General features: G+C 46.6%; 2 protein-coding genes across 2 annotated transcripts in view; both read right to left on the bottom strand.

The window, feature by feature from the left end:
* Positions 1-8324, bottom strand: part of TMEM63A (transmembrane protein 63A) — a 60860-nt gene extending 52536 nt beyond the window's left edge. The window contains exon 1 of the mRNA XM_088449369.1: positions 8260-8324. The gene's annotated coding sequence lies outside the window, so the exon portion shown is untranslated. The remainder of the gene's footprint in view (positions 1-8259) is intronic.
* Positions 8325-23645: 15321 nt separating this feature from the next.
* On the bottom strand, positions 23646-25992 carry LOC148502798 (uncharacterized). Its single transcript, XM_088449359.1, has one exon. It carries the CDS (start codon positions 25912-25914, stop codon positions 23926-23928), a length of 1989 nt encoding a protein of 662 aa, XP_088305485.1. The 5' UTR covers positions 25915-25992; the 3' UTR covers positions 23646-23925.
* Between the last annotated feature and the right edge of the window lie 1704 nt (positions 25993-27696).

Raw genomic sequence — 27696 nt, 5'->3', positions numbered from 1 at the left:
ATACACACAGTAACAGCCCAGCACACCCAGGTAATACATAGTATATCACCCCCCCCATACACACAGTAACAGCCCAGCATACCCAGGTATAACATAGCATATCCCCCCACCCCCATACACACAGTAACAGCCCAGCATACCCAGGTAATACATAGCATATATCACTCCCATACACACAGTAACAGCCCAGCACACCCAGGTAATACATAGAATATCCCCCCCCCCATACACACAGTAACAGCCCAGCATACCCAGGTAATACATAGCATATATCCCCCCCATACACACAGTAACAGCCCAGCATACCCAGGTAATACATAGCATATATCCCCCCCATACACACAGTAACAGCCCAGCATACCCAGGTAATACATAGCATATCCCCCCACACACACAGTAACAGCCCAGCACACCCCACACACACAGTAAGAGCCCAGCATACCCAGGTAACACATAGCATATCCCCACACACACACAGTAACAGCCCAGCATACCCAGGTAATACATAGCATATCCCCCCCCAAACACACAGTAACAGCCCAGCATACCCAGATAATACATAGCCTATATCCCCCCCATACACACAGTAACAGCCCAGCATACCCAGGTAATACATAGCATATCCCCCCACACACACAGTAACAGCCCAGAACACCCCACACACACAGTAACAGCCCAGCATACCCCACACACACAGTAACAGCCCAGCATACCCAGGTAACACATAGCATATCCCCACACACATACACACACAGTAACAGCCCAGCATACCCAGGTAACACACAGCATATCCCCCCACACACACAGTAACAGCCCAGCATACCCAGGTAATACATAGCATATATCCCCCCATACACACAGTAACAGCCCAGCATACCCAGGTAATACATAGCATATCCCCCCACACACACAGTAACAGCCCAGCACACCCCACACACACAGTAACAGCCCAGCATACCCCACACACACAGTAACAGCCCAGCATACCCAGGTAACACATAGCATATCCCCACACACATACACACACAGTAACAGCCCAGCATACCCAGGTAACACACAGCATATCCCCCCACACACACAGTAACAGCCCAGCATACCCAGGTAATACATAGCATATATCCCCCCCATACACACAGTAACAGCCCAGCATACCCAGGTAATACATAGCATATCCCCCCACACACACAGTAACAGCCCAGCACACCCCACACACACAGTAACAGCCCAGCATACCCAGGTAACACACAGCATATCCCCCCACACACACAGTAACAGCCCAGCACACCCAGGTAATACATAGCATATATCCCCCCCCATACACACAGTAACAGCCCAGCATACCCAGGTAATACATAGCATATCCCCCCCATACACACAGTAACAGCCCAGCATACCCAGGTAATACATAGCATATATCCCCCCCATAAACACAGTAACAGCCCAGCATACCCAGGTAATACATAGCATATATCACTCCCATACACACAGTAACAGCCCAGCACACCCAGGTAATACATAGTATATCACCCCCCCCATACACACAGTAACAGCCCAGCATACCCAGGTAATACATAGCATATCCCCCCACCCCCATACACACAGTAACAGCCCAGCATACCCAGGAAATACATAGCATATATCACTCCCATACACACAGTAACAGCCCAGCACACCCAGGTAATACATAGAATATCCCCCCCCCATACACACAGTAACAGCCCAGCATACCCAGGTAATACATAGCATATATCCCCCCCATACACACAGTAACAGCCCAGCATACCCAGGTAATACATAGCATATCCCCCCACACACACAGTAACAGCCCAGCACACCCCACACACACAGTAAGAGCCCAGCATACCCAGGTAACACATAGCATATCCCCACACACACACAGTAACAGCCCAGCATACCCAGGTAATACATAGCATATCCCCCCCCCAAACACACAGTAACAGCCCAGCATACCCAGATAATACATAGCATATATCCCCCACATACACACAGTAACAGCCCAGCATACCCAGGTAATACATAGCATATCCCCCCACACACACAGTAACAGCCCAGCACACCCCACACACACAGTAACAGCCCAGCATACCCCACACACACAGTAACAGCCCAGCATACCCAGGTAACACATAGCATATCCCCACACACATACACACACACACAGTAACAGCCCAGCATACCCAGGTAACACACAGCATATCCCCCCACACACACAGTAACAGCCCAGCATACCCAGGTAATACATAGCATATATCCCCCCCATACACACAGTAACAGCCCAGCATACCCAGGTAATACATAGCATATCCCCCCACACACACAGTAACAGCCCAGCACACCCCACACACACAGTAACAGCCCAGCATACCCAGGTAATACATAGCATATATCCCCTCCATACACACAGTAACAGCCCAGCATACCCAGGTAATACATAGCATATATCCCCCCCATACACACAGTAACAGCCCAGCATACCCCGGTAATACATAGCATATCCCCCCACACACACACAGTAACAGCCCAGCATACCCCACACACACAGTAACAGCCCAGCATACCCCACACACACAGTAACAGCCCAGCATACCCAGTTAACACATAGCATATCCCCCCACACACACAGTAACAGCCCAGCATACCCAGGTAACACATAGCATATATCCCCCCACACACACAGTAACAGCCCAGCATACCCAGGTAACACATAGCATATCCCCCCACACACACAGTAACAGCCCAGCATACCCAGGTAACACATAGCATATCCCCCCACACACACAGTAACAGCCCAGCATACCCAGGTAACACATAGCATATCCCCCCACACACACAGTAACAGCCCAGCATACCCAGGTAACACATAGCATATCCCCCCACACACACAGTAACAGCCCAGCATACCCAGGTAACACATAGCATATCCCCCCACACACACAGTAACAGCCCAGCATACCCCACACACACAGTAACAGCCCAGCATACCCAGGTAATACATAGTATACCCCCCCACACACACAGTAACAGCCCAGCATACCCAGGTAATACATAGCATATATCCCCTCCATACACACAGTAACAGCCAAGCATACGCAGGTAATGCATAGCATATATCCCCCCTCATACACACAGTAACAGCCCAGCATACCCAGGTAATACATAGCATATCCCCCCTCCATACACACAGTAACAGCCCAGCATACCCAGGTAATACATAGTATATCCCCCCACACACACAGTAACAGCCCAGCATACCCAGGTAATACATAGCATATATCCCCCCCATACACACAGTAACAGCCCAGCAAACCCCACACACACAGTAACAGCCCAGCATACCCAGGTAATACATAGTATATCCCCCCATACACACAGTAACAGCCCAGCATACCCAGGTAATACATAGCATATCCCCCCACACAGTAACAGCCCAGCACAGCCAGGTAATACATAGCATATATCCCCCCCATACACACAGTAACAGCCCAGCACACCCAGGTAATACATAGCATATATCCCCCCCCCATACCAGCACGGTGCGCCCAGCTATATGTACAGTGTGTAGCTACAGGTGGGCGCCTTTATATACATATCCACCAAGTTCAACCAGTGCTGACAGGAAAGGCAAAGATCTGATTAATAAACTGTATTTTCTACCAAACAACTTCTGCCCACTATAGCATACCCAGTCCCAGGTAATACATAGCATATCCCCCCCATACACACAGTAACAGCCCAGCACACCCAGGTAATACATAGCATATATCCCCCCCCATACACACAGTAACAGCCCAGCATACCCAGGTAATACATAGCATATATCCCCCCCATACACACAGTAACAGCCCAGCATACCCAGGTAATACATAGCATATCCCCCCACACACACAGTAACAGCCCAGCACACCCCACACACACAGTAACAGCCCAGCATACCCCACACACACAGTAACAGCCCAGCATACCCAGGTAACACATAGCATATCCCCACACACATACACACGCACACAGTAACAGCCCAGCATACCCAGGTAACACACAGCATATCCCCCCACACACACAGTAACAGCCCAGCATACCCAGGTAATACATAGCATATATCCCCCCCATACACACAGTAACAGCCCAGCATACCCAGGTAATACATAGCATATCCCCCCACACAAACAGTAACAGCCCAGCACACCCCACACACACAGTAACAGCCCAGCATACCCAGGTAATACATAGCATATATCCCCTCCATACACACAGTAACAGCCCAGCATACCCAGGTAATACATAGCATATATCCCCCCCATACACACAGTAACAGCCCAGCATACCCCGGTAATACATAGCATATCCCCCCACACACACACAGTAACAGCCCAGCATACCCCACACACACAGTAACAGCCCAGCATACCCCACACACACAGTAACAGCCCAGCATACCCAGGTAACACATAGCATATCCCCCCACACACACAGTAACAGCCCAGCATACCCAGGTAACACATAGCATATATCCCCCCACACACACAGTAACAGCCCAGCATACCCAGGTAACACATAGCATATCCCCCCACACCCACAGTAACAGCCCAGCATACCCAGGTAACACATAGCATATCCCCCCACACACACAGTATCAGCCCAGCATACCCAGGTAACACATAGCATATCCCCCCACACACACAGTAACAGCCCAGCATACCCAGGTAACACATAGCATATCCCCCCACACACACAGTAACAGCCCAGCATACCCAGGTAACACATAGCATATCCCCCCACACACACAGTAACAGCCCAGCATACCCAGGTAACACATAGCATATCCCCCCACACACACAGTAACAGCCCAGCATACCCCACACACACAGTAACAGCCCAGCATACCCAGGTAATACATAGTATACCCCCCCCACACACACAGTAACAGCCCAGCATACCCAGGTAATACATAGCATATATCCCCTCCATACACACAGTAACAGCCAAGCATACGCAGGTAATGCATAGCATATATCCCCCCCCATACACACAGTAACAGCCCAGCATACCCAGGTAATACATAGCATATCCCCCCCCATACACACAGTAACAGCCCAGCATACCCAGGTAATACATAGTATATCCCCCCACACACACAGTAACAGCCCAGCATACCCAGGTAATACATAGCATATATCCCCCCCATACACACAGTAACAGCCCAGCAAACCCCACACACACAGTAACAGCCCAGCATACCAAGGTAATACATAGTATATCCCCCCCATACACACAGTAACAGCCCAGCATACCCAGGTAATACATAGCATATACCCCCACACAGTAACAGCCCAGCACAGCCAGGTAATACATAGCATATATCCCCCCCATACACACAGTAACAGCCCAGCACACCCAGGTAATACATAGCATATATCCCCCCCCCCCATACCAGCACGGTGCGCCCAGCTATATGTACAGTGTGTAGCTACAGGTGGGCGCCTTTATATACATATCCACCAAGTTCAACCAGTGCTGACAGGAAAGGCAAAGATCTGATTAATAAACTGTATTTTCCACCAAACAACTTCTGCCCACTATAGCATACCCAGTCCCAGGTAATACATAGCATATCCCCCCCATACACACAGTAACAGCCCAGCACACCCAGGTAATACATAGCATATATCCCCCCCCATACACACAGTAACAGCCCAGCATACCCAGGTAATACATAGCATATCCCCCCCCCATACACACAGTAACAGCCCAGCATACCCAGGTAATACATAGCATATATCCCCCCCATACACACAGTAACAGCCCAGCAAACCCAGGTAATACATAGCATATATCACTCCCATACACACAGTAACAGCCCAGCACACCCCACACACACAGTAAGAGCCCAGCATACCCAGGTAACACATAGCATATCCCCACACACACACAGTAACAGCCCAGCATACCCAGGTAATACATAGCATATCCCCCCCCCCAAACACACAGTAACAGCCCAGCATACCCAGATAATACATAGCATATATCCCCCCCATACACACAGTAACAGCCCAGCATACCCAGGTAATACATAGCATATCCCCCTACTCACAAAGTAACAGCCCAGCACACCCCACACACACAGTAACAGCCCAGCATACCCCACACACACAGTAACAGCCCAGCATACCCAGGTAACACACAGCATATCCCCCCACACACACAGTAACAGCCCAGCATACCCAGGTAATACATAGCATATATCCCCCCCATACACACAGTAACAGCCCAGCATACCCAGGTAATACATAGCATATCCCCCCACACACACAGTAACAGCCCAGCACACCCCACACACACAGTAACAGCCCAGCATACCCAGGTAACACATAGCATATCCCCACACACACACAGTAACAGCCCAGCATACCCAGGTAATACATAGCATATATCCCCCCCATACACACAGTAACAGCCCAGCATACCCAGGTAACACACAGTAACAGCCCAGCATACCCAGGTAACACACAGCATATCCCCCCACACACACAGTAACAGCCCAGCATACCCCGGTAATACATAGCATATATCCCCCCCATACACACAGTAACAGCCCAGCATACCCCGGTAATACATAGCATATCCCCCCACACACACAGTAACAGCCCAGCATACCCCACACACACAGTAACAGCCCAGCATACCCCACACACACAGTAACAGCCCAGCATACCCAGGTAACACATAGCATATCCCCCCACACACACAGTAACAGCCCAGCATACCCAGGTAACACATAGCATATATCCCCCCACACACACAGTAACAGCCCAGCATACCCAGGTAACACATAACATATCCCCCCACACACACAGTAACAGCCCAGCATACCCAGGTAACACATAGCATATCCCCCCACACACACAGTAACAGCCCAGCATACCCAGGTAACACATAGCATATCCCCCCCCATACACACAGTAACAGCCCAGCATACCCCACACACACAGTAACAGCCCAGCATACCCAGGTAATACATAGCATATATCCCCTCCATACACACAGTAACAGCCCAGCATACGCAGGTAATGCATAGCATATATCCCCCCCCATACACACAGTAACAGCCCAGCATACCCAGGTAATACATAGCATATCCCCCCCCCATACACACAGTAACAGCCCAGCATACCCAGGTAATACATAGTATATCCCCCCACACACACAGTAACAGCCCAGCATACCCAGGTAATACATAGCATATATCCCCCCCATACACACAGTAACAGCCCAGCATACCCCACACACACAGTAACAGCCCAGCATACCCAGGTAATACATAGTATATCCCCCCATACACACAGTAACAGCCCAGCATACCCAGGTAATACATAGCATATCCCCCCACACAGTAACAGCCCAGCACAGCCAGGTAATACATAGCATATATCCCCCCCATACACACAGTAACAGCCCAGCACACCCAGGTAATACATAGCATATATCCCCCCCCCATACCAGCACGGTGCGCCCAGCTATATGTACAGTGTGTAGCTACAGGTGGGCGCCTTTATATACATATCCACCAAGTTCAACCAGTGCTGACAGGAAAGGCAAAGATCTGATTAATAAACTGTATTTTCCACCAAACAACTTCTGCCCACTATAGCATACCCAGTCCCAGGTAATACATAGCATATCCCCCCAATACACACAGTAACAGCCCAGCACACCCAGGTAATACATAGCATATATCCCCCCCCATACACACAGTAACAGCCCAGCACACCCAGGTAATACATAGCATATATCCCCCCCCATACACACAGTAACAGCCCAGCATACCCAGGTAATACATAGCATATATCCCCCCCCCATACACACAGTTACAGCCCAGCATACCCAGGTGATACATAGCATATATCCCCCCCATACACACAGTAACAGCCCAGCATACCCAGGTAATACATAGCATATCCCCCCCCCCCCCCTTACACACAGTAACAGCCCAGCATACCCAGGTAATACATAGCATATCCCCACACACACAGTAACAGCCCAGCACAACATATGTGAGTTCAGAAACTTATTGCAACACTGCACAGATCACATGTACATAGTGTGTATAGGAGATTCCCCCCGGCAGTGACAGCAGTATATAGAGACAGCATTGTGTACAGGGGGGTGGGGGGTAGTTGGAGGTCTCAGACACAGAATAATAATAATAACATTATTACAGGGAAGTAGTAAAGTGTCTCTTGCCTGAGTCAGCTCAGCAGCTGCTGCTGCTCCCGGAGTTCCTGGGGCTGGGGAGAGGGCGGGGGAAGGAGCAGCAGGGAGTGGTGCGCATGCGCCATATGTAGTGTCACAATGTAACAGTGTCTGTGTCCTAACAGTAATGTACATTGTGCCATCTCACTGCTAGTGCTGCTGTATACCTACACAATTCTGTCTGTGTCCTAATAGTAATGCACATTGTGCCGTCTCACTGCTACTGCTGCTGTATACCTATACAATTCTGCCTGTGTCCTAATAGTAATGCACATTGTGCCGTCTCACTGCTACTGCTGCTGTATACCTACACAATTCTGCCTGTGTCCTAATAGTAATGCACATTGTGCCGTCTCACTGCTAGTGCTGCTGTATACCTACACAATTCTGTCTGTGTCCTAATAGTAATGCACATTGTGCCGTCTCACTGCTAGTGCTGCTGTATACCTACACAATTCTGCCTGTGTCCTAATAGTAATGCACATTGTGCCGTCTCACTGCTAGTGCTGCTGTATACCTACACAATTCTGTCTGTGTCCTAATAGTAATGCACATTGTGCCGTCTCACTGCTAGTGCTGCTGTATACCTACACAATTCTGTCTGTCTCCTAATAGTAATGCACATTGTGCCGTCTCACTGCTAGTGCTGCTGTATACCTACACAATTCTGTCTGTCTCCTAATAGTAATGCACATTGTGCCGTCTCACTGCTAGTGCTGCTGTATACCTACACAATTCTGTCTGTCCTAATAGTAATGCACATTGTGCCGTCTCACTGCTAGTGCTGCTGTATACCTACACAATTCTGCCTGTGTCCTAATAGTAATGCACATTGTGCCGTCTCACTGCTAGTGCTGCTGTATACCTACACAATTCTGTCTGTCCTAATAGTAATGCACATTGTGCCGTCTCACTGCTAGTGCTGCTGTATACCTACACAATTCTGTCTGTGTCCTAATAGTAATGCACATTGTGCCATCTCACTGCTAGTGCTGCTGTATACCTACACAATTCTGCCTGTGTCCTAATAGTAATGCACATTGTGCCATCTCACTGCTAGTGCTGCTGTATACCTACACAATTCTGTCTGTCCTAATAGTAATGCACATTGTGCCGTCTCACTGCTAGTGCTGCTGTATACCTACACAATTCTGTCTGTCCTAATAGTAATGTACATTGTGCCGTCTCACTGCTAGTGCTGCTGTATACCTACACAATTCTGTCTGTCTCCTAATAGTAATGCACATTGTGCCGTCTCACTGCTAGTGCTGCTGTATACCTACACAATTCTGTCTGTCTCCTAATAGTAATGCACATTGTGCCGTCTCACTGCTAGTGCTGCTGTATACCTACACAATTCTGTCTGTCCTAATAGTAATGCACATTGTGCCGTCTCACTGCTAGTGCTGCTGTATACCTACACAATTCTGCCTGTGTCCTAATAGTAATGCACATTGTGCCGTCTCACTGCTAGTGCTGCTGTATACCTACACAATTCTGTCTGTCTCCTAATAGTAATGCACATTGTGCCGTCTCACTGCTAGTGCTGCTGTATACCTACACAATTCTGTCTGTCCTAATAGTAATGCACATTGTGCCGTCTCACTGCTAGTGCTGCTGTATACCTACACAATTCTGCCTGTGTCCTAATAGTAATGCACATTGTGCCGTCTCACTGCTAGTGCTGCTGTATACCTATACAATTCTGTCTGTCTCCTAATAGTAATGCACATTGTGCCATCTCACTGCTAGTGCTGCTGTATACCTACACAATTCTGTCTGTGTCCTAATAGTAATGCACATTGTGCCGTCTCACTGCTACTGCTGCTGTATACCTATACAATTCTGCCTGTGTCCTAATAGTAATGCACATTGTGCCGTCTCACTGCTACTGCTGCTGTATACCTACACAATTCTGCCTGTGTCCTAATAGTAATGCACATTGTGCCGTCTCACTGCTAGTGCTGCTGTATACCTACACAATTCTGCCTGTGTCCTAATAGTAATGCACATTGTGCCGTCTCACTGCTAGTGCTGCTGTATACCTACACAATTCTGTCTGTGTCCTAATAGTAATGCACATTGTGCCGTCTCACTGCTAGTGCTGCTGTATACCTACACAATTCTGCCTGTGTCCTAATAGTAATGCACATTGTGCCGTCTCACTGCTAGTGCTGCTGTATACCTACACAATTCTGTCTGTGTCCTAATAGTAATGCACATTGTGCCGTCTCACTGCTACTGCTGCTGTATACCTACACAATTCTGTCTGTCTCCTAATAGTAATGCACATTGTGCCGTCTCACTGCTAGTGCTGCTGTATACCTACACAATTCTGTCTGTCTCCTAATAGTAATGCACATTGTGCCATCTCACTGCTAGTGCTGCTGTATACCTACACAATTCTGTCTGTCCTAATAGTAATGCACATTGTGCCGTCTCACTGCTAGTGCTGCTGTATACCTACACAATTCTGCCTGTGTCCTAATAGTAATGCACATTGTGCCGTCTCACTGCTAGTGCTGCTGTATACCTACACAATTCTGTCTGTCCTAATAGTAATGCACATTGTGCCGTCTCACTGCTAGTGCTGCTGTATACCTACACAATTCTGCCTGTGTCCTAATAGTAATGCACATTGTGCCATCTCACTGCTAGTGCTGCTGTATACCTACACAATTCTGCCTGTGTCCTAATAGTAATGCACATTGTGCCATCTCACTGCTAGTGCTGCTGTATACCTACACAATTCTGTCTGTCCTAATAGTAATGCACATTGTGCCGTCTCACTGCTAGTGCTGCTGTATACCTACACAATTCTGTCTGTCCTAATAGTAATGTACATTGTGCCGTCTCACTGCTAGTGCTGCTGTATACCTACACAATTCTGTCTGTGTCCTAATAGTAATGCACATTGTGCCGTCTCACTGCTACTGCTGCTGTATACCTATACAATTCTGCCTGTGTCCTAATAGTAATGCACATTGTGCCATCTCACTGCTACTGCTGCTGTATACCTACACAATTCTGTCTGTCCTAATAGTAATGCACATTGTGCCGTCTCACTGCTAGTGCTGCTGTATACCTACCTACACAATTCTGTCTGTCTCCTAATAGTAATGCACATTGTGCCGTCTCACTGCTAGTGCTGCTGTATAGCTACACAATTCTGTCTGTCTCCTAATAGTAATGTACATTGTGCCGTCTCACTGCTAGTGCTGCTGTATACCTACACAATTCTGTCTGTCCTAATAGTAATGCACATTGTGCCGTCTCACTGCTAGTGCTGCTGTATACCTATACAATTCTGTCTGTCTCCTAATAGTAATGCACATTGTGCCATCTCACTGCTAGTGCTGCTGTATACCTACACAATTCTGTCTGTGTCCTAATAGTAATGCACATTGTGCCATCTCACTGCTAGTGCTGCTGTATACCTACACAATTCTGCCTGTGTCCTAATAGTAATGCACATTGTGCCGTCTCACTGCTAGTGCTGCTGTATACCTACACAATTCTGCCTGTGTCCTAATAGTAATGCACATTGTGCCGTCTCACTGCTAGTGCTGCTGTATACCTACACAATTCTGTCTGTGTCCTAATAGTAATGCACATTGTGCCGTCTCACTGCTACTGCTGCTGTATACCTACACAATTCTGTCTGTCTCCTAATAGTAATGCACATTGTGCCGTCTCACTGCTACTGCTGCTGTATACCTACACAATTCTGTCTGTCCTAATAGTAATGCACATTGTGCCATCTCACTGCTACTGCTGCTGTATACCTACACAATTCTGTCTGTCTCCTAATAGTAATGTACATTGTGCCGTCTCACTGCTAGTGCTGCTGTATACCTACACAATTCTGTCTGTCTCCTAATAGTAATGTATATTGTGCCGTCTCACTGCTAGTGCTGCTGTATACCTATACAATTCTGTCTGTCTCCTAATAGTAATGCACATTGTGCCGTCTCACTGCTAGTGCTGCTGTATACCTATACAATTCTGTCTGTCTCCTAACAGTAATGCACATTGTGCCATCTCACTGCTAGTGCTGCTGTATACCTATACAATTCTGTCTGTGTCCTAATAGTAATGCACATTGTGCCGTCTCACTGCTAGTGCTGCTGTATACCTACACAATTCTGTCTGTGTCCTAATAGTAATGCACATTGTGCCGTCTCACTGCTAGTGCTGCTGTATACCTACACAATTCTGTCTGTCCTAATAGTAATGCACATTGTGCCGTCTCACTGCTAGTGCTGCTGTATACCTACACAATTCTGTCTGTGTCCTAATAGTAATGCACATTGTGCCATCTCACTGCTAGTGCTGCTGTATACCTATACAATTCTGTCTGTCTCCTAATAGTAATGCACATTGTGCCATCTCACTGCTAGTGCTGCTGTATACCTACACAATTCTGTCTGTGTCCTAATAGTAATGCACATTGTGCCATCTCACTGCTAGTGCTGCTGTATACCTACACAATTCTGCCTGTGTCCTAATAGTAATGCACATTGTGCCGTCTCACTGCTAGTGCTGCTGTATACCTACACAATTCTGTCTGTCCTAATAGTAATGTACATTGTGCCGTCTCACTGCTACTGCTGCTGTATACCTACACAATTCTGCCTGTGTCCTAATAGTAATGCACATTGTGCCGTCTCACTGCTACTGCTGCTGTATACCTACACAATTCTGCCTGTGTCCTAATAGTAATGCACATTGTGCCGTCTCACTGCTAGTGCTGCTGTATACCTACACAATTCTGTCTGTCCTAATAGTAATGCACATTGTGCCATCTCACTGCTAGTGCTGCTGTATACCTACACAATTCTGCCTGTGTCCTAATAGTAATGCACATTGTGCCGTCTCACTGCTAGTGCTGCTGTATACCTATACAATTCTGCCTGTGTCCTAACAGTAATGTACATTGTGCCGTCTCACTGCTAGTGCTGCTGTATACCTACACAATTCTGTCTGTCCTAATAGTAATGCACATTGTGCCATCTCACTGCTAGTGCTGCTGTATACCTACACAATTCTGTCTGTGTCCTAATAGTAATGTACACTGTGCCGTCTCAGTGCTAGTGCTGCTGTATACGTAATTCTGCCTGGCACAACATATCCCTGTGTTTACTAGATCTCTATCTATCTATCTATCTATCTATCTATCTATCTATCTATCTATCTATCTATCTATCTATCTATCTATCTATCTTTCTCTCTCTCTCTCTCTCTCTCTCTCTCTCTCATGAATAATCACATTTTCTGGGTGCGATATTAGCGCCCATGATCACATTACAGTGTGCGGTCATACCGCCCCGATGTATTAAATTCTAAAAGGAGCCCGTCCCTGCGATGTCCTTGGAGTGAAGTAACCGAGTCTGCGATCTCTTCACTCCTGTGCCCGGACACCAGCACCAGTCTACAGACCACACATGTGCCGCAGCATTTGCCATGGGGGGTTCCTCCCAGTAATTTTTGTGATGTGTGCAGCAGCACAACGCCACCTTTACATGGCGTTAGCCGCTGGGGAGCTTGGTAAATCCGACAGCATCACATCCCCTATAGAAACCTATGGGGGTTGTGGCAATCCATCCATAATACGTCAGGGGGAGACTATTTCATTTATCCCCCGAAAATGAGTGTTTTGGGGGAATATGGCGCAAATAGTTAATGATAAAGAGCCCCTATCTCTCTGTCTATCTCTCTATGCATCTATCGCTATGGACCGTATTCAATTAGGTGTGAAAAGCCGTTTTCGGCGATAAAGTTTTGCAAATGACGTCATTTCGCCATGCGAAAAGTTTCCTCCGTATTCAATTCCGGAAGCTTTTCGCCGGTGCAGAAACTCAATGCAATGGAACCTGCGAAAAAGTTTAGCCTATGAATAGGTGTAAAAAAAAAAGTGCAGAATTGGGGTTTTGGGGTGCAAACATCAGAAAACCCCCTGCACCCTTGGGACAGTCCCCCAAAGGTAATCTGCATTAAAAAAAGTAAAAAAAATACTTTAGATCACCCAAAAAAAGTACTTCCATTTTGGGGGCAAAAAAGTCCAAAGTTGGGGGACAAACTTAAAAACTAGCGAAATAGACTCCAGGTGTTTTTAAGTTTGCAGGTGCTTGCGGAAGGTGGATTTTTTAAGTTTTGTAAAACTTCACTTTAGCAACTTTAAAATATGCTAGCACCCATTTTCGTGTACCCCAAATTTGCTGGGACTACTTATTTCCTGCCCAAAAAAATACAAAATGCTATTCTTCACCACTTATGCAGAGACGCTAAATAGCAGCTAATGTGATCTTTTAAGTAACCCAAATACCTTCAGCAGGCCTATTCGAGGGTATATATAGTGATCCACTTTTCGTCTGTTTGCGTTTCGCCGGTTCCCGTTTTTGCAGATTTCTAATTGAATACGGGGATAAGCGGGGACATGCGCAATACTTTATCGCATGGAAAACCAGCGATGTCGGCGAAAAGTCCTGCATGCGAAAATTACGGAAATTTTCGCACCAAATTGAATATGCCACTAGATCTATCTCTTAATTATTTTTTGTAAGCAAAAAAAATATATTACTATTTTTTTTCCCATCTACCTCTCTCGCTTTTTTTTGTATTTGACTAATACCTGACAACCCATGCAGGACATCTGCTACACCACCTTTACATGTGATGACAACCCATGCAGGACATCTACTACACCACCCTGTACATGTGATGACAACCCGTGCAGGACATCTACTACACCGCCCTGTACGTGTGATGACAACCCATGCAGGACATCTACTACACCGCCCTTTACATGTGATGACAACCCATGCAGGACATCTACTACACCGTCCTGTACGTGTGATGACAACCCATGCAGGACAACTACTACACCACCTTTACATGTGATGACAACCCATGCAGGACATCTACTACACCACCTTGTACGTGTGATGACAACCCATGCAAGACATCTACTACACCGCCCTTTACATGTGATGACAGCCCATGCAGGACATCTACTACACCGTCCTGTACGTGTGATGACAACCCATGCAGGACATCTACTACACCACCTTGTACGTGTGATGACAACCCATGCAAGACATCTACTACACCACCTTTACATGTGATGACAACCCATGCAGGACATCTACTACACCGCCCTGTACGTGTGATGACAACCCATGCAGGACATCTACTACACCACCCTGTACATGTGATGACAACCCATGCAGGACATCTACTACACCACCCTTTACATGTGATGACAGCCCATGCAGGACATCTACTACACCGTCCTGTACATGTGATGACAACCCATGCAAGACATCTACTACACCGTCCTGTACATGTGATGACAACCCATGCAAGACATCTACTACACCGTCCTGTACATGTGATGACAACCATGCAGGACATCTACTACACCACCCTGTACATGTGATGACAACTCATGCAGGACATCTACTACACCACCTGTACATGTGATGACAACCCATGCAGGACATCTACTACACCACCTGTACATGTGATGACAACCCATGCAGGACATCTACTACACCACCTGTACATGTGATGAGATCCAATGCAAGACATCTACTACACCACCCTGTACATGTGATGACAACCCATGTAGGACATCTACTACACCACCCTGTACGTGTGATGACAACCTATACAGGACATCTACTACACCACCCTGTACATGTGATGACAACCCATGCAGGACATCTACTACACAGTCCTGTACGTGTGATGACAACCCATGCAGGACATCTACTACACCGCCCTTTACATGTGATGACAACCCATGCAGGACATCTACTACACCACCTTTACGACAACACGGCTACAACACAGCTGGTAACAACACAGCTGGTTATAACATGGCTACAACACAATGTGGCCATTGAGAGAGGGGTTGCTATGTGTGGCCAGATTGGGGGGGTAAGTGTACCCAGGGGCTAAGTTTGCCTAGCAAGGGAAGTGAGGGGGTGCTAAGTGTGACCACTAAGTGAGGGGTTGCTATATTTGCTCAGTAAACAGGGGATGATTGTTAAGTGTGCTCACTAAGGGAAGGGAAGGTGTCAAGTGAGCCCAACAAGGTGAGGGGTTCAGTCCTGGCACTGTCCTATATTGGTTCTGTTGCTGTCTCCCCTGTCCTGGACCTCTCACCTCTGTCCTACCCTGCCCTCTTTGTTCTGTCACCTCTGTCCTGTCCCCTATTTCCTGCCTTGTCACTTCTGTCCTGTCCCTGTCACCTCTGTCCTGGCTCTATCCCCTCTTTCCTGTCCCTGTTACCCCTCTATGCTGTCCCGTCTGTTCTATCTTGGCCCTGTCACCTCTATCCTGGCCCCTATATCCAGGTCCCTGTCACTTCTGTCCTGGCCCTGTCCCCTTTTTCCTGTCTTGTCACCTTTATACTGTCCCTGTCAGCTTTGTCTGGTTCTGTCAATGCTGTCCTGTCATCTCTATCCTGTTCGTGTCCACTTTGTTTAGTCCCTGTCACCTCTATCCTAGAGATATCAATAGATCTATATTGACATACAAACAGGGGACCTAGCGTTTTATATATATATATATATCTATATATATATATATATATATATATATATATATGATCTATCTATCTATGTATATATATAGATATGTATATCTATATATATATATAGATATGTATATCTATATATATAGACATGTATGTATATCTATCTATATATAAATATATATCTATATCCATATATATATATATCTTTATATATATATATATATATTTATAGACGGATGAATATATTTAATTTATGTCAGAAAAGGCCATCTTATGATGGGGGGGGGGCAAATTACTGTCTTGCCCCTGGTGACGAAAATCCTATTTTCGGCCCTGCTATGGGAATATATGTGGTGGTCATGTGGCGGATACATGGTGGCTATGGGAATATATGTGGTGGTCATATGTGGCTGATACATGGTGGCTATGGGAATATACAATTCAGCAAAGACGCTAAATGTACCTACTGGAGGGTAGAGATTTCCCTTTCCACTCGGAAAGATGGGTCTGGGGAACTGAAGCCTTTGCTGGCTGGTGTGAGCCCTATTCCACATATGGTGGGAATGACGTACACTTGTTTGATATATATATATATATATACATACACAGTATATATAGGCAGCTGAATTTTTAGAGCAGTCCCATAGGGTCCAGTGTTCTAGTTCCTCAGTCTCACAAAGTTCCCGAGCTCTACAGTATGTACCAGACCTTATTGCTTAAACGCCCATGTAATGCGCCATCATTTCCCACTATAGTGCAGTAGCGCTAATATGTGTAGGCAGCTTTTTATTACGGTGCGATAAAACACAGCTGCAACGTCGTGTGTATACTCTGCAGATCAGATGTAGCCCTCTCATCCCGTCTCAGGGCCTAATCAGAGATGTACCTAATGCTGATATTTACTCTGAGTGATCGTCTGACTGAGCACGTGTCACGGTCGCACTGCGCACGCACCAAGGTGCCTTAGCCATGCCGCACGCAGTGAGGATCTCTTTGCAAAGTGATTGACAGTCAGTGACCATTTGGGGGGAGGTTACGGGGAGAGGCAGCAAAACCACAGGCGTGTCACGACCATTTGCGGGGCGCATATCAGCCTACAACTGCGATTCCATAGGCAGAGAATATGGAGTCAGTGTCTCAGTTACCACGGCCATTCTGCACCACCATGGGGTTACTCCGACAGCCGACTATCAAAGGCTCTGCGACCGCTGCTGTGTGTCTGTATGCACTTGGCTTGGATCTGCGAAGCCGCCGGTGGGCGTCTCAATAAAACGGACTGGCACGCCTTTGTTTCTCCGACCACCCCCTCCCTCACCACCCGCAAACGGTACTTCCTGTCAATCACTCTGCAATGGGTCTTATGTAGCCACTGCAAACGCAGTCCCCGTCACAGTGGGGCGTTCGCGCACGCACACTGCATGCACAGTGCATAACAATCGCCGATTGCGTGCGTATTTGCAATTGTGATCCTTGCTAAATCAGGTAGCAGCTGATGAACCCTGGGTTTTCCTTCAATATAGATTATTTGTATAGGGCTAAGAAGGCGCCTGACAACTGCTGTGCCGTACAAATGTTTTAATGTACAAAAGAACTGAAATGAAACAGGACCAATTATTCATTAATGTAATAAAAGTCGGTGGTAATATTGGTAGACATGTTGGATGGTCACACAGAGCATTGTATGTTTTAAGGTGATTACAGTGGTCTGAGGCGCTGGCTGTGTGCTGGATGCTGTGGTAACATCACACGATCATGTACGGACTGTGGGAGCCTGAGGGAACGTGCAGCGTTTCTGAGGTACTAGCCTAACAGGAATGAACAGAGCGGAACAAATTTGAGTCAGCCATGAGAGGAGAGAACGTTTACTAGGAATAGTGCAGAAAAGCGACAGAACACAGACAAGCAGCCATCTTATGTCTGCGGCAGAACCTCAGGGGCATGGAAGCTGTCGCTACCAGTCATGTTGAGTCCTGTGGGAATCTGAATCCCCTCAGAAGGAAACTTAAGATAAGTCGGCATTACTTAAGGGACCCATATATCTGCAACTGATTGCTGCAATTCCCCGATCCCTTGACAGCGAAGTCGAGACATTGTGGAAATAAAACATGTTGGATATTCCCGATTTGCGATCCCGACCAAAAAATGTTCGGCATCGGCAAGTCGGGGAATTTTAACAAGCAGAATTTCCTTTATTCCCTGACCATCGATGTCCGCAGATCGGCAGATTGCGACGCTGATATATAGGCCCCTTAAGTTTACTTGAGAAGTATTTAGGATAGTGATAAGGAATCTAGTAATATTAGTTACATGGGCTGATGTAACTTGGATGCAAATTACATAAAAAAAACACAGGTGTAATTGTATCTGAAAAAATATGCATTTAACATAGCATGCAGAGCCGCAGGTACCTCAAGATACACTCTAAGGGCCTGATTCAGACCCGGTCGCAAGTGCTGAGCGCTCGCAACCGGGTCGATGGTGGCCCAGAGCGCATGCGTATGACGGAGCCGGCTCCGTCGTGCGCATGCGCGAGACCTGGATAGTGACGGCAAACCGTAGCTCCGGGTCTCGTACCAAAGGGGGCGTGCTGTCGATGTTGAGTGACAGCACGTCCCCTTTGGTGGGCGGGCCGGGGGAGTGACTGCCAAAACGGAGGTGTTCCCATGTGAGCGCCTCCGTTTGGGGGCGGCCCCACTGACATCACTAGTGATGTCAGTAGGAGAGATTTCGGCTCTGTTAGAGCCGAAATCTCTCTGGGGCTTGCGGCAACGAGACCCTACCACAAGGGTCTCGTCGCAAGCCCGATGGTCTTGACCATCGCGACCATCTTCCTGGCCGCTCGCTATAGCTGTGGGTGGTGAAAAAGGATGGTGTCGCCATAAATAGGCCGATACTGCCGCTAAGTTATCACAGGTAGGTCTGACAGGAAAACCACAGTGTGGATGTGGCATAAAAGTTAGTAAAAAGGTCGACATTCAGAAGGTCAACCATCATTCTGTACACATGTATTTCGGTCGACGGGGTTAAATGGTCGAAACATTGAAAAGGTCAACAGTTAACATCAACACATTTTATTTTTAAGCTCAGTCCTAAAAATATTGACAAAGCCATGGGGCATATTCAATTAGGTGCGAATTTACCAAAAATATCACACCTGCTGGAAAAAGATTTTTGGAATTCAATTGGGTGAGAGGTTTTGATTTTTTTTCTTTTTGAGCACCATCAGAGCAGATCTAATTTTTAAAAAATTCCTTATTTTATGGAAAAATTGACGGGACTCACTTCCGGACCCCTGTAGCACTCCCCTAATGACTAATTAAGCAATTGGAAGTTTTCAATTAGCTTAATTTCTCACCTTCTGCAGCTCTGTCCTCCTCCAGCTACCAGCGTCGCAGACAGCTTCCATGCACCGGCCGGGCACAGGACAGGGACTACCCCACCCCAGCACTCCACTACCCCTAACGCTGCACTCTACCACCGCTAGCCTTCCACCCGCTCCCAGAACACACTACCGCCACTAACCCTGCACCCACCCCCCGCATACACTATCTACACTACACTACCGCTGCTAACCCTGCACCTGCTCCCCGCACACTACACTGACCCCTCCTCACACACAGCCTCGGTTGCCGTCCCCGGGCGGAGTAAAAAAAATTAAAATTCCCCTACCGTGCGATTTTGCCCACAAAAAAACATGCAATTTTCGTTTCATTGGATACCGCGGGTATCGGGGGCGCGTATACCTGCGGTAATCCAAAATTAGTCACGAGATCCACGTACTTTTTTTTTGCGGGCAAAAACTTGCGGCCTATTGGATATGCCCCCCATGTGTCAACATTTTAGTGTCAACATGTTAAAGGTCAGCCTTTTGAATGTGTCTACCATTTAACCCTGTCCACTTAAAAACATGACTATAGAACGATGGTCGACCTAAAGACCAGGCCGAACTTTTCACTGTCAACATTCAGAATGTGTCGCCCATCTGAATTTCGCCCTTATTAATATCGACCGTTATCGCCGTAGCATGAGATCCCCTTCACATAATGGGAGCTGGTTTAAAAAAAAATTTATCTAGCACCTTCTAGAAGATAATACCTGGAATCTGATTGGTTGCTATGGGCAACATAACTTCTTAATAGAACTCCCATCTTAGTAAATTTACCCCTCAAAGTGGCCAATTTGGCAAGTCTAACTCTGCCGACAACTGAAATAAATGCTCCAAGGTTAGGACAGAGGGTGTGGAAGAAATGCTCAAAAATCAGTACACAATTCATACACAATACATGGGATAGTGTGTCATTAACAACTACGGATGTGTCCTCAGACATCTAGCCTCAATACACCACGCGGCCGAAGATGCTGGGCGCGAGTGAGCCGACACGTCCCGTGCAACTTTGCTAGCGTTGGGCCTGTAGTGATTAATATGATATGCAACACTTGTATATCTGTATACGAAGCACAATGGAAATTGGCGTGGAAAAAGGCGCTGCTGCTGCATTGTGCCTCTTCGTATACAGATTCGTAGACACAGTCGCACGCAGATCTTCAAGTGTCACATATCAAAGTAACCAGCGCAGTATCCTGGTCCATTGCCACTAAGGCCTATATTCAATTTGATACTTACGGGGATAATCGGGCACGCGCGCGATACTTTTCCGCCTGGAGAACAGGCGAAGGAGGTGAAAAGTCTGTTTTCAATTTCTATGGACGCGAAAACGGGACCCGGCGAAACAGGAAGTGGCGAAAAAACCTGTCAATTTTCAGGAAATCATCCTTGGCCCCCACTAAAGATGTCCAGACATGAGGGATCACTATGGGTACCCCCGTTTTTGCCTGTTGAAGTAAAGTCGGGTTTTGAAATAGCCGCGGCAGGTGCATAAATGCGCCTGTGAAGAAGTGATGAAGAATAGCATTTAGAATTTTTTTGGGGGGGGGAAATTAACTATGCCCATCAAATTTGGGGTACATGAAAATGGGTGCAAGTATATTTTTAAGTCCCTAAAATGATTTTTAAAAATTCTTCAAAAATGCACCTGCCGCATACTTTAGGATTTTGTCCCTCATATATATATATATTTTTTTTAACCCCAAAATTCTAGCACATTTTTTGGGGTGTCCATTTTTTTTTTTTTTTAACACACATTAATTTTAGGGGACATTCCCAGGGGTGCAGACTATTTTTTTTAAGCCTGCACCCCTAAACCCCAATTCTGCACTTTTGTTTGCCAGCAAAACACTGGAGAAAAGTTATCCCCGTTTTTTTACAAAGACTTTTCGCACCGGCAAAAAATCTTTGAAATTGAATACGGGGGATAATTGAAATAGGCGAAAATTACGTGTTTTCATCTCAAATTCAATATGGCCCTAAGACTCATTTTTTTTTTTTTTTCAAAAACAGATGCAAAAAAAAAAAAAGACGGTCAGCCCTAGCAGAGTTGTGCAGAACCTGGTGTACCGGGAGGGGCTGTTCGATGCGACTACAACGATGATGTGTGAGGACATGTGTAATATAGTTGAACGGGCATCCAAAAATTTGAACAAGACTCAAAAACAAAATTAAAGCTTTAAGTGCACAATAATATGCACAACAGTCGCCTTTCCCTTTAAACTGATAATGTAATACGTTTTATTACTGAGGATTGGTCACGAACATCTCGGTAATCATGCTAATGGATCAAAGCAGTAATATTACTATATTAGCATAAATGGGAGGATGTGGTCACTGATCCTCCTCATCGGTTCCCATTTTGTATCAGGATTTCAGCACTCCTAAATGATCCGCCTACAAATAGACGCATATACTTCTGTATAGAGGTCAGCGCTATAGGACCATACCCATTACCAGGCGCTTCACACTAGAACTCACAAGCGCAAAATTAATCTTAGTTGACATGGCGTAAAAAAAAAGTACAATTTTTTTGTGCGCAGGCGCAGCAGAAAAAGGTACAATTTGCGGCTAAAAAGTCAGGCAAAATGCATTTGCTTTTCAATTCTACATGAGCCGCTGTATGTGAAAAAGCACCATTTCTACTAGAATCTCATGCTAAAAGTGTCCAGTGACTATATACATGGGGATACATTGCTTCTAAAATATGTGACCTTAGAATTAATAGCTTTATAAGTGGATTCATCATAGAATACAATTACTGACCTCAACTTTGACATATTCATGGGACTTGTATTTCCATATAACTCTATACTTGCTGAACATGTCGAATATATTTGATTTATAACCGCATGCATTATTTCCCAATGAGTCAAACCAGCATTTTATATGTTCTATGACACAAGTTCTCAAACTCGGTCCTCAGGACCCCAAACAGTGCATGTTTTCCAGGTCTCCTCACAGAATCAAAAGTTAAATAATTATCCCCACCTGTGGATCTTTTAATATGTGTGAGTAATGAATACACCTGTGCACCTGCTGGGTGACCTGGAAAATATGACCTGTGTGGGGTCCTGAGGACCGAGTTTGAGAACCACTGTTCTATGGCATAGCGATTTGTTACGTATTTCACATTCGTCTACAAAAAAATGCCCAGGATTCGATCCAGTGACAGTCAATAGGGGATATGTAACAGGGTCCATAGTTTCAGAAGCAGCGCAATCTTGGCTGCAGATTTAAAGCAGCAATAACTTGAAAAGTTAAACCAGGCTGGTCTTGCCATTTAAAAAATTGCCGTTTTAAATCTGCAGCCGAGACCGCCGGAATACCGCTGCTAGCTATGTGGTGATAGATTTTGCCCTTTGACGTTACTATTACTACAAATTAAATCCTTTTGGGGACTTTTTTTTTTGTCAAGCTCAATAAATGAACATATCTTGTACAACGCTGTCTTTCCGTTGTGTTTTTATTATTGTTATGGGAGTCTCAGCATAAGCTGCAAAAAAACCAGTTATGTTGCATTCGTTTATTTAAACAACCACAAAAATGGTATTATGAAAAACATTGTACAAAACTCCTCCAAAAATACACATAACAAAAATATAACACATTGGATCTGACTTGAAACATATCTAGGAATACAAAAATGTATTTGAAAAAAAACCACAAATTTAAAGTACAATTTTTCAAGTACTAATAAACATATTTATAGCTACAGAATTTGAAAGCATCATGGTTTTTTAATTTTCCCAGTTTCCTGTAAGTATATGATCAAATTTGGTATATCTAGCCCTTTAAAAGCAGGATTTGTAGCAGTAACTTTCTCAAAAGCGCTGCTGACCTCGGAAGCCTCCATATTTCTGATGCGGCTGAAGAAGATCTGTGTGGCGTCACCTATATTAACTGCTTCCGATTCTATACTGTCAGCACATTGTGACGCAGAAGGATGGGATTTATCCTGTCTCTCTGGACTATGACTTTGGCGCTGTAGATCAGTCCCGCCTGTATGTGCTGGAGGCGGGTGACTGCTGGAGGGGGATCCTCGCGACGCCTCTGCGTTGTTGTTTTCTTCCTGAAACTTCACCAGCGCTTTTGAACAATTCAGAGTGATGTTTTTAACAAACATGGCGTCCTCGTCATTTTGTATCTCAAAGTTTCTCATGTAATCCAAAAACTCACCAAGGTTTTTAAACTTCAGGATATTCACATCTTTCCAAATTTCGCTGACTACGGCATCCTCTCTTTCCTGGCGCTCCGACCGCGTGTGCAGTTTTGTATCCTGGGAAGGGGTGGAGTCTTTGCTTAAATCAATGCAACTGGGTTCTAAAGTGCTCTTTTCCCTCCTGGGGAGACCAACGCTTTTGCTGGAGAGATCACCACTCTTGTTGGGGAGATCATGGCTCTTGCTGGGGAGACCAACGCTCTTGTCGGGGAGATTATGGCTCTTGCTTGGGAAACCACCGCTCTTGCTGGGGAGACCAACGTTCTTGTCGAGGAGATCATGGCTCTTGCTTGGGAAACCACCGCAGTTGCTGGGGAGACCAACGCTCTTGCTGGGGAGACCAACGCTTTTGCTGGCGAGATCACCGCTCTTGTCGGGGAGATTATGGCTCTTGCTTGGGAAACCACCGCTCTTGCTGGGGAGACCAACGCTCTTGTCGAGGAGATCATGGCTCTTGCTTGGGAAACCACCGCACTTGCTGGGGAGACCAACGCTCTTGCTGGGGAGATCAACGCTCTTGCTGGGGAGATCAACGCTCTTGCTGGGGAGACCAACGCTTTTGCTGGCGAGATCACCGCTCTTGTCGGGGAGATTATGGCTCTTGCTTGGGAAACCACCGCTCTTGCTGGGGAGATCAACGCTCTTGCTGGGGAGACCAACGCTTTTGCTGGCGAGATCACGGCTCTTGTCGGGGAGAACATGGCTCTTGCTTGGGAAACCACTGCTCTTGCTGGGGAGACCAACGCTATTGCTGGAGAGATCCCCGCTCTTGCTGGGGAGATCAACGCTTTTGCTGGGGAGATCAACGCTTTTGCTGGGGAGATTACGGCTCTTGCTGGGGAGATCACCGCTCTTGCTGGGGAGATCACCGCTCATGCTGGCGAGATCCCCGCTCATGCTGGCGAGATCCCCGCTCATGCTGGCGAGATCCCCGCTCATGCTGGCGAGATCCCCGCTCTTGCTGGCGAGATCAATTCTGCTGGGGGAATATTTGACCACTTTGGCCGGCGTTGGGCCCTCGACGTAAGTTTTTGTTTCCTTAATTTTTTTTCTCCCATGCTTCCGGTGAATCTCTACTATAGCGGAGTGGAATGTATTGGTCCAACGAACCTTATCTTTAAGCAGGTCTGCAGCAGCTAAAGCCTCAGGGTGGTGTCTGTACACATATTTTTTTAAATGCGATGCCTCATTGGTGATATGCTGAAGTATGCAGCGCCTGTCCGTCTCTACATCGCAGAGGTGACAGCTGTAGCTGCCCTCCTGGATTTCCTCAATGTACTCCAGGCCCAGCATGGGCTCATCCTTCACATAGGTGTCCAGGAAGTGCTGCAAGCTGGATAAGAGGGGAACCATTGCAGGAAAAAAGCTCGACAGGACCATTTTGTGTTTCTGCCCCAAGACGTGAGCATTCATTGCGGAGGCTGACGGACAGGTAACAAAGCAAAATGGACACGTACAGTGCATGCGAATTTTCGCTTGCGTGTCGTTTTTCCCCATGGCTGATCTGCGTTGAGCGTTACCCGCCGGCCTCTCTCTCAGGCACACTTCCGGTATCCTCGCATGTAGAGGGGTGTCGACTCCAGCGGCTTCAGAATAGACAGTGCGCAGGCGCAAGGGGTGTACGCAGCAGAGTGCGCAAGCGTCGTAGCCCTACGTAAACGGCGTAGGGAGACTACGCACTAGGCAGATTCATCGGAGTGTGCTGTGCTCATGTATATGGTATTCAGGGAAAAGACCTGCAGCTTTCATAGCACACTATGCTGAACAGAGCATGATAAAATGAAGTGGTGTGTTGCATGAACAGGACATATATTATATCAATTGAGCAGGCAAATAGTGGTATTTTTAATTGAAGCATGTTGGGAATGTGATGCATGTGAACTGAGTAACTGGCAGGCACTGATTTATATGGTGTTTTGTTATACACAGAATACAGCAAAATAACACGTATTGCCCTAATAAAGCTGCTCTGAATATAGTTGATGCAGTGTAATCTGTGTGGGTATATGATGTATTAAACTCAGTGATATAAATGACACACGCTCCCAAATAATAGTGATACACTGTTGAATTCAATGAAGGAGGTGTGTGCAAGCTCAGGGTGTAAGTGACCGATGTATCAAGTCCATTTTTAATAAAATTATGCAGAAACAGCAGTTTCCGTATAATTTTATGTAGTCCCACAACGTACTAACACAGAAATCTCCTGCAGAAGGCTCATTAGCACAGCAGACCACAGTCCCCATTATTATCAAGGGGTTCTACGGTCTGACACCTATGTACAAAACTCTGAAATGTTTAGCTAGTTTGGCCCCATTGGTTTATGCCCATGGGACCATTCTTGCAAGAGAGGGATCTTATGATCCCTCTCCCGCAGCCTCCGTCCGGCTCCCGAGTCTGACACTGTGCCCATGGGCAGTGTCAGATTCCCAGATTCTTCTTTCCAAAATTTGATAAACTCTTCCGATGTCCCCAGGGATGTAACTCGCAGGGACAGCGGTTATCGCTACTGCTGTCCCTGCGAGATACAGTTAGTACATAGCGGGTACAAAGTTAAAATGGCCGTCTGTGGCAGACTGTAATTAATCACGGCACTACTATGATTATTAATACATAAGCCACTGAAACCCCTTTTCCACCAAAATTCCGGGTCTGAACCGGAGTTGGAACAGGGTTCCTATCCGGATCAGACCCGGAATGTAGCCGGCGCCGACTCGGGATATTCCCGAGTCTGCGCCATTCACACCGGAGCAGACCCGGCTTTTCCGTCGTGAAAGTGGACGCTTGGAGATGACGTCATCTCCAAGTGCCACTGAAGCCGGACCAATCGGCCAACTTGCGGCGCACTGCAGGTCATCAAGACCCGGAGTGCGCCGTACACATAGCAGGGTTTTACGGGTTACTCCCGTGTTAAACCCTGCTATTTACCTGGGTTGGATTGCTGGGGCACTCGACCCGGTGATCCAACCCTCACCCCTTTTACACCAAGGAGCTGCCCGGGTTAACCCTGCAATAACCCGGGTTTTAGCTCCGGTGTAAAAGGGGTATAAGTGAGACACGATGCGCATAAATCATCTAACTTTTGGATGCTCCGCAATATGTTGAGCTTTCCTAAAAAAGTGACACATTTATACTGCTCAAAGACACTTCTTGGTAAGCGAATACACGTTTCTGTTGCTGAATAAATGTATACAATAACGTCCTTCCTGACGGTCGTTCATCGCAACGTCCCATGTGCTGTCCTGCATGTTAGAAGGGACTATGCAATGAACGACGTGG

Source organism: Taudactylus pleione, unplaced genomic scaffold (assembly GCF_031769625.1).
Source record: "Taudactylus pleione unplaced genomic scaffold, aTauple2 ptg000483l, whole genome shotgun sequence".
Lineage (NCBI taxonomy): Eukaryota > Metazoa > Chordata > Amphibia > Anura > Myobatrachidae > Taudactylus > Taudactylus pleione.
Note: the sequence above shows the minus strand (reverse complement) of the source record. Positions and strands in the feature narration are given on the sequence as shown.